The sequence below is a fragment of the Sebastes umbrosus genome, chromosome 12 (assembly GCF_015220745.1).
Source record: "Sebastes umbrosus isolate fSebUmb1 chromosome 12, fSebUmb1.pri, whole genome shotgun sequence".
Taxonomy (NCBI): Eukaryota; Metazoa; Chordata; class Actinopteri; order Perciformes; family Sebastidae; genus Sebastes; species Sebastes umbrosus.
In genome coordinates this window covers 19771612-19781200 of record NC_051280.1, presented here as the reverse complement: position 1 = coordinate 19781200, position 9589 = coordinate 19771612, and the positions used below count along the sequence as shown (strand labels likewise).

Sequence of the window (9589 nt, the reverse complement as noted above, 5' to 3'; positions counted from 1 at the left end):
TAATCGTTGCAGCTCTAATCCAAACATATTGTATAGTTTACTTTTACTCTACTGTATATACTGTAAATATAGTTTAAATGTTTTATGGACTACATACAGTAGATAGTAGCCAGGTTTTGCTTGAGCCACAATGCTCATACAATCATACCAAACTATAGGCCTTTTTCACAGCAGACATCTGGAGTCATATCAGACAAAAAGCACAGATAATAACAATAATGATGTCTCTGTTCTATTCAAGTGTCCCAGTAAGTCATGGCAGTATGATAGTGAGCCAGCACGCACAATACCGACGTTACACCGAAATCTGTGACCGCAGAGAGCCGGCAGCAACACATCGGGTCACCATTTCTTGCGGCTGTCGTTAGAAAATGTGACCCCACTGTACCTGTCTTTTACTTTCTTTTAGAGTTTTGTGAATATATCTTTAAATAAAAAATAGTTGTATGTTTTTTAACCATTTAGTTTTGTGCGTTTTCTGTCACTATTTGCCTCATTTATTATACAGGAACAGTGGGGGTCTCATTTTCTGACATTAGCCTTCAGAAATGGTGACCTCATATGTTGCTGGCTCTCTGCAGTCACAGATTTCGGTGTAATAGTGGAGCGGAATGTTTTTCTTAAGGAAATGCATGTAATTGGTCAATTTGAATGAGTGATGTAGAGTTATATGTTTTCTGGTATGCTTGATCTAATTTTTTACAGCTTTAACATCCTACAATAAGTTTTTTCTTACTTTCTGGACGTTCACTGAGTCTTTGCTTTCTTTTCTCGGCTTGAGTCCACAGTTCCAGTTCTAGCACCTGGTGTTGGATATGGAGCTTGTCATATTTCTGCTTATCCGGTCTTTCAGGGAAGGAAACTTTGGACTAATGATCCCCTACTCGACCAAGTAGATGAATTTCTATGAGAGAAACCATTGTTGGCAGGTCAATTTGGCCATCTTGGATTTTCAAGTGGCAGATCCTTCATATTTGCTGAGCGTCCCCTCGGGAATCATCATGCCACATTTGGTGCTTGTATCACTATTTGCACGATTTGATTGAAAAATTTATGTTATCCGCTCCACTATTATACCGAAATCTGTCACCGCAGAGAGCCAGCAACATATGAGGTCATCATTTCTGACGGCTATTGTTAATGAAAATGTGACCCCCACTGGTTCCTGTATCATAAATGAGGCAAATAGCGACAGAAAACACACACAACTAAATGGTTAAAAAACATACAAGTATTTTTTAATTTAAAGATATATTCACAAAACTCTAAAAGAAAAGTAAAAGACAGGTACAGTGGGGGTCACATTTTATGACAACAGCCGCCAGAATGTGTTGCTGGCTCTCTGCAGTCACAGATTTCGGTGTAACATCGGTATTGTGCATGCGGGCTCACTATCATACTGCCATGACTTACTGGGACACTTGAATAGAACAGAGACATCATTAATGTTGTTATCTGTGCTTTTTGTCTGATATGACTCCAGATTTCTACTTTGGTATGATTGTATGAGCATCATTGCTCAAGCAAAACCTGGCTACTATCTACTGTGTGTAGTCCATTAACCATTTCAACTATATTTACAGTATATACAGTAGAGTAAAAGTAAATTATACAATACGTTTGGATTAGAGCTTCGACGATTAATCGATTAGTTGTCAACCATTAAATTAATCGCCAACTATTTTGATAATCGATTAATCAGTTCTTTTTTAAGGACAAAAAAGCAAAAATGTATTATCTATTTGCATGATTTTTCCACTATCTGCTCCACTATAACACCAGGATCCTGAATTCATTCGTCCATGTTCACAAACAGTGACTAAAAGACATCTTTAAGGATGTCTATATAAGCACACTGAAATAAATAACCAGATGTCCCTTTAATGCTACTGACCAGGCTATATAAGCTCTCTGCAGCAGCCAGACAGAGGATCACATAGAAGTGAGGGAACTGAAGTGGCTGGCTTCAGTTTCAGGTCTGTATTTCAACATGCACATTAACCAAGTGAGAATGAGCGAGAGCAGGGCGAGGACACTGGCGACAAACAGACAGACTGGTCCGACTGGCCACGTCGTGTGATTGAAGTTGTGCACAAAGATGAGGCCCAGAAACAAGAGCACCACCATGGAGAGGAAGGAGAAGATGGCGCACACGCAGCCGGTCATGAACGCAACTTGTTTGCAAGTCTGACAGCTGCTGTCGTCGCTCTCTCCGGAGGGAGCCGAAGAGGAAGAGACGGCTGGACCTGAATCTGTGTTTATGGATGAGTCCAGAGGCTTCTTTTTAAGCGGCAGCGACTCAATCAGCTCGCTGTTGTCGGGCAGGTTGCGAACCCGGTACTCCGGCACCGGGGTTCGGTGGCGACACACCGGGCAGCCGACTCTCCATCCTCGACCCTCCCGGAGGTGCAGCGCTTCGAGGCACTGCTGGCAGAAGGTGTGCGAGCAGGAGAGCACTTTGGGAAGGTGGAGGTCCAGGTCGAAGTAGTTGTAGCAGATTTTACACTCGTATTCGTCGCTGAGGAACGAGTCGGTGTCGTCAGGTGGAGCTGAAGAGCCACAGTCACCTCCTGCTGTGCTGAGCGCCTCCTCCGCCATGATCCGTCTAATTGGGCTACAGAAACAGCCTTATTATTCCACTATACAATGTATGTGACCAAGAGCATCACTATTTCCGAATGAGAAAAATGCCTGGATGGTAATAAAAACGTTGTAAAGTGAGAAAAAAAATATCTCCCGAGTCAGTCCTGTCAGCTGTCGTGGATCCATCCGGTTGTGCGATCACAGACTTGTTGCGTAACCGGCCCAAGACTGGGGACAGACTTCATCACGATCTTATTACCTAAACTAAAAAAAAAAACAGCTTACCGCAAAAAACACCCTCAAATTGCTCAAATTGATTTTCCAATCCGGTCTGTGTCACCTGGTTGATTTGTCACAAGTGTGGGTCATGTGTATGAGGTGGATTTAATGCCCCTATTTAACCGTATAATTAGAATTTAGCGCCTGCAGCGACAGTAAAGAGCACCGTGTGTTTTTTGAGTCCCTTTGCTTTTCAGCACCACATGCAGTGGACAGCTCCGATCAGCAGTGACACCCTCAGCTGCAGCTTAAATACCATCAGAGATAGAATTCTGTGTGTTTGATGTCTGTGATTCGTGCTTAACTTTAACATAGGCAGGACAGGTATTTGCAAATGGTCTTTGCCTTTCATGCCATGAGGCCTCATCTTCCACACACTTTAAAAGTCACTTCACTTCCCGTAGCTCAGTAACCTCAGTCTGCCAGTTAAAACGTGATTCCACATCTATAAAAGACTATCTGACCAGCACACACAGACTTATTTATGTTAAAATCGTATCGGCATTAACGGCAAGATTTAGGAGACCCTGTGTTTGCCCCTGTTGCCAACGAGCCATTGCTCAGATACTACTGACAAAACAGTTTAATGTCTAGAAATGTTTTGACAACATCGGCAGCATCCATACCATAAATAAACCACTATCACATTACATCTATAAATATGGCTTTGTGGGCAATAAAAATGCACTCAGGGGTGGAATGTAACTAATTTACTCAAGCACTGTACTTAAAGCTGCAGTGGGTAGAAATGGAGCAAATATGATTTAAAAAAGTTATTTTTATAAAACGATAACTACATCCTGGCAGTAGTGCAGGAGACAGGTAATCTGAAAACAAATCATGTGCCTCTGTGTCCTCCGGTGCCCCTAATGGCATCTGCAAGATTTAACAGACCGGAGGAAAACAACCAATCAGAGCCGAGCTGGAGCCTGCCGTCTCTGAGCAGCTGTCAATCACTCGGGAACTCCGATCAAGCGGTCAAACTAGGCAGCGCTGATCAAATATGAATCAATATTCTGTTAGTGTAATGCCTATTTCTCGCCTCAAATGTTCTCAGAATCATCTTGTAGTGTACTGTTTAGCTGTAAAATGAGAGGTTGTGACCCAGCCGCCATGTTGAGATCAGTTGAGGAAATACCAAGCACCGCCCACCAGCCGGAGCACACTGTCTCATTTTACAGTTAAACAGTACACCACAAGATGCCAAAAACATTCTGCCTACTGCAGGTTTAAGCACAATTTTGATTTACTTGTACTTCACTACTCCACTACATTTTGGAGGCAAATATTGTACTTTTTAAGTTACTTTTCAGTAACCTGAAAAAAATCATGTGCCTGTGTGTCCTCCGGTGCTCCTAACGGCATCTGTAAGATTTCACAGACCAGGAGGAAAACAAGCAGTCAGCGCTGATCGGAGTTCTGCTGTCCATCTGCGTTCTATGAGAGCCGGCTGTCAATCACTCGCAAACTCTGACCAAACGGTCAAACTAGATAGCGCTGATCAAATACTGTTGAGCTGTCAAATGAGAAAGTTTGTGAGGCGGCAGCCATTGTTGAATCTGTTGAAGGAACGCCAAGTTCCGGTCACATGACCGGAGCAAAGCCAATAGGAACGCTCTCTCTCTGAAATGACCTGTATTTGTTCAAAGTCTCCCGTCAAGGGCTAGATTTTTTATAGACTGAAAACAGAGCCACGAGGAGGTGCAGAAGTCTAGTTATCTCTCAGAATACTTGGATTACAATCTGCTCAACGGTTATTATGGAATTTTTGCCCAATGATGCCAAAAATATACTGCCTACTGCCACTTTAAGTAAAAGATCTGAATACTTCTTCCACAACTGAATGTATTCTGAAATATTCTTGTGAAAACAGAAATAATCTTAAAAATGGATTTCGCTGCTGGAAAGTCAATCTGTGGTCAAGTAGTGTGACACCTTCCCCTTGTCAGACATCCTCTTCTCTTCTCTTCTCTTCACTGACTGAGAATTAAAACCGTGTCTGCTAACTAGTCTGTGTACAAAAGTCTGCTGTAATAGCATAACTATGTCACACATGGAAGCACAAAGAGAGATCTTCTCTGTCTTTAAAGAATTTCATTGAGTCAGATTAGATAAATATCCCTGTAAAATTTGAGGTTGGTGGGTTTCATGGTGTCAGACAGACTCTAGCTGCAGGATTTGTCCCAGTAAACTGAGCTAACAGGTGCCCTCCTGTGGCTGAATTTATGCATGCATGTTGGTACAGTGATAGTAGCATATTATGTCTAACTGGATTACAGTCACATACAATTACATGCAATTCATTTTAACAGTGTAGTAGAACACTAATGAGTTACAGTTATTAACCCAAACAGAGTAATCGGATTAAAGATGCTTTTGAAGGTACTTGTTAAATTAGGCCTCCTTTAAAAAGTGAAAAATGTCGGTAATACAAATTATCATATATTAATTGTGGAATTAATGTTAAATCTCAAGTCAAATAATTCACAAGCAATCAAATGTAATAATAGTATGGAAATTCTGGATGCCATAGGATGGAAATGTTTGATCAAATAATAACTGAATATCTGAAAAGAGAAACATAGCCAAGATGTCAAGATTTTTAAACACGTTGACTAAAATGTTTTCAAATAAGCTCCAAAAATGTTTATGTAATAGCTGTTTAATACTATGAAAACAATTCAATCTGTCAAGAGATATTTGATATGTTTTATTATGTTTTCTAATATATATATATATATATTTATAAAAAGACAAAACTTAAAGACATCAAATGTTTGATCCTTGAAAATATGTACTTGAACTGGCAAATTGCAAACATTTTCAGCAATGGACCGGCTTGTGTCATATGTATTTTGTGACTTCAAGGTAAAAAACATTTTGCATAAAACACAGCCATTTCCACATCACTTATCATACAGTATTTTTCTCAGTTGCATACGTACTCTTATACTGTACATAATGTTGTACTGGATATGTCTCACATCTAGAATATATTATTGCGCTTTATCAGAGTGGGGGAAGTGTGAAATCCACTTCAAGGTGTTGTCATAGTGTATTTGTAGGAAAAATAAGAATCTCACAGGAGGTAACGCTGTATATATTCATCATGGGACCATATTCACTATTTTCAATCCCTACTTGCTTGACATTACATGCAATTCATTTTAACAGTGTATAGTAACTGTTATGAGTTACAGTTATTAACCAAAACAGAGTAATCAAATGTAATCAGGTATGGAAATCCAGGATACCATAGGATGGAAATGTTTGATCAAATAAAATAAAAAACGTAGCCAAGACGCTAAGATTTTTTTAAAAACGTTGACTAAAATCTTTTCAAATAAGCTCTAAAAAGGTTTACTTAATAGATGTTTAATGCTATGCAAACAGTTCAATCTGTCAAGAGATATTTGACATGTTTTTTTATGCTATGTTTTCTAATATATATTAAAAAATAGACAAAACCTAAGGACATAAAATGTTTGGTCCTTTAAAATATATACTTGAAATGGCAAATTGCAAACATTTTCAGCAAAGGACTGGCTTGTGTCATACGTATTTTGTGATTTTCAAAGCAAAAATATTTTGCATATTATGGCCACGGTGTTGTTTTTCACGGTTGCAAACTTACTCTTTACATAATATTGTACTGGATATGTCTCACATCTAAAAGATATTATTGCGTTTTATCAGAATGCATCTTTGGGTAAGTGTGAAATCCACTTCAAGGTGTCACAACGTCAAATACAATGTCTTTCTTCCCTTACACACACCCTCATGCTGAAGTAAAGGCGTAGTGTATTTGTAGGGCAGATAAGAATCTCACAGGAGGTAACGCTGTGTATGTTCATCACGTGACCACAAACTATTAGCTCACCATTTTCAATCCTCACTTGCTTGAACTATTAAAGCACATGCCCCGAGGCTGTATGGTTAACAAATGCTCCGCTTCTCTTTTCCTTTTCTCTCTCTCACCTGGGTGCACCTTGTGGCTCTTTGTTATGATAACTGCACTCAGTTTGAGTTCCCACTGAAGTGTTGTGGGTCATATGTATTTGATAAGATCAAACACATGAGGGGAAAACTGTGCCTCTTTTTGGAAGTGCCTTGTAACATTAACATCCCAAGGCTACTAATCACAGAGTGGATTTCCTTATTCTGGAGAAGCAACGTTTTCCCAGATGCTTATCTAAATGTCGGCCCGGCCATTCTTCTAATCTGTTTCTCCTATTTTCACACAATGTCCGCTCTGTAGTCTTTGTGATGCAAAGCTCTTTTGAATTGTCACCGAACTGCTGCAGGCTAATAAAGACAAAACATCAAACATATACTGATGATATATCACAAGCACTGAAACTAAAATCAGATGTAGACCAATTTATTTTTGATAACCGCACTTCCTGGTCACCTCTGTCTAGTGTTAACATAAAACACAGTGTGTTGTGTTAAGATTTAATACATAAAGAACTGCAGAAGTGATCTTGTATGGCGTTTAGACAAAAACAATAAATGGAAAACTTGATTTCAACGAATACAGTGTAAGACCGCAGCTTTATTTAGAAACTGTGTCTGCACAACATGTGGCCAAGAAATAGCACAGTGCACTATTTTCCAAATCTGTGTTTAATATTGCAAAGAAAGAATTGGCAGAAGTGATAGTCGTGTGTCAAAGCCTGGACTATAGTTAGATCTCTGTGGGCGACTGCAGTATAGAAACAGACATTATGGCACATTATTCAAAATTCCCTCACAGCAGTGGCACGATTCTCCCAAGACCAATAAAGGTTAAGCACACGCTGTTTTACAGCTGACTGTTATTTTAACATACTAAAACCTCTATAAAAACCCAATGAATAATGCAAATAAATGAAGGTAGCTGTCATTCTGCTTGTCACAGCGGTACTTTTCCTGCTGCAGTTACAGCGTGTCTTTTACAGTTAGGAATGCATGACAATCGAAGCTTCTTAGTATAGATGTTTACCCATGGTCACATAATCACTGTGATGATCTGATTGCCTACAAACGTCTATTTGATCTGATGGTGTGTTGTTAATCGTGAATACTGAGCAGTATTGTAAGAGTCGCTCTGGAGAGAATGGAGATTTTTACAGCGCTCTAAATAGGCCGCAGTCTGATGTTGGACCTTATCGCTATAGGGCCAAAGATCAAAACTGTCTATGGGTTATCAGGCTTTTAGACTTACTTTATCTTTAGTGGACGCACATAATTATTCTGTTTTTTCTTTATGTGTACGGTTTCAGAAATACAGCCTCAAAAGCCCCTGGCTTATTCTGTGCGTATGCCTGGTAAATTCAACACTATTTCTTTTTTTTTCGGGGCCATTTTGTTCTTTATTTTCGATGCATTTCGTCCACCACCACCACGCCGCATTTCTGACTCAGCTTACCCCACTAATTGATTTGACATGGTAGATCCAATATCCTTTTCATGATAGTCAAACTTTAGTATGATAACTTTCTTTCCCCCCCTCCCCATTCCTTCTTTTATGGACATATAATGTTTCCACATGTTCTGTGTGTCCACTGCACCATGCTTTTTTTTTCTACATGAAGTCTTACAGGGTGGAATAAGAAAATATATTGGGCCACAGGCTGTGGGATACTGCAATGTCTCCTGCTATAATGTTGGGTCGATTATAGTAAAAACATGGATAAACAAATGTCATCATCAATGTGCCCCGTCCACATTCGGAGTCACTTTTTAGCAAAATCTGTCACAACAATAGCACCAAAACAGCTGGCTTTGCTTATTCATATCTATTATATTATATATATTTATGAGGTTCCATTCATCCTCTAAATGAGGTTATGACAATAATCTTTTCTTGATCATTGTTATGTTTAGACAATAGGGGCAGCAAGTGTTGACAAATCTGATGGTGATCAATTAATATCCCTGCCATAATGTCAGCTCTGATGATGCATGAGTTTGTCTTCAAGAGGTCAGGACCAACCAGTTCACTCCTGGTATGCAGGTTGAGGCCTCTGAACACAATCAGCCAGTAGCCTATATGGTCTTATTCCTGGGGGGATAGGGAACAAAATGTATCGGTCTATTAAACACGCCTAATTATCATAATTATCACAAGTCTACAAGCTTGAGAAAAGTCAAATGATCCCTCATGTGGTTGTCTATAATCGACCATTTGCACGGATGTGTTACACTGCCGTGTGGCTGAGCCACGGGGCCCAGCAGCACCTATTGTTATACATCCACACAACTGTTAGATGACCGTGCAGAGCTGTAGCGTGGGGTGTGGTCGTGGAACTCGTGGTAAAAACATAGATCCTCCTCTCCTCTGCATCCATGCTATAGCTCTCTCTCTCACTCTCTCTCTCTCTCTCTCTGTCTCTCTCTCTCTCTCTCTCTCTCTCTCCTGACCTCCATTGTGTGTGTTGTTATGTCTTCCACTTTTGGTGGTTAAAGAAAAAATTAACCACTGTATGTTGCCCGAATGGACTTTTCAGTATATAAAATAAAGAACACCTTATGCAAACCAATCATAACAAAAAAAAAATTAAATAGTTAGCATCATATTCAAGATTCAAGATGTTTATTGTCACGCCGGTTGTACAGGTACAACGTGTGAAATACTTTTTGCTGGGAAGCTCCATTAAAATAATAAGTTATATTACATTTACATTACAATTACATTACAATTATAAAAGGAAATACTTTGTACAAGGGTATATTAAGAACATAT

General features: G+C 39.5%; 1 protein-coding gene across 1 annotated transcript; it reads right to left on the bottom strand.

The window, feature by feature from the left end:
* LOC119498217 (E3 ubiquitin-protein ligase RNF186-like) lies at positions 1–3041 on the bottom strand. Its single transcript, XM_037786859.1, has one exon. It carries the CDS (start codon positions 2596–2598, stop codon positions 1933–1935), a length of 666 nt encoding a protein of 221 aa, XP_037642787.1. The 5' UTR covers positions 2599–3041; the 3' UTR covers positions 1–1932.
* Positions 3042–9589: the final 6548 nt, after the last annotated feature.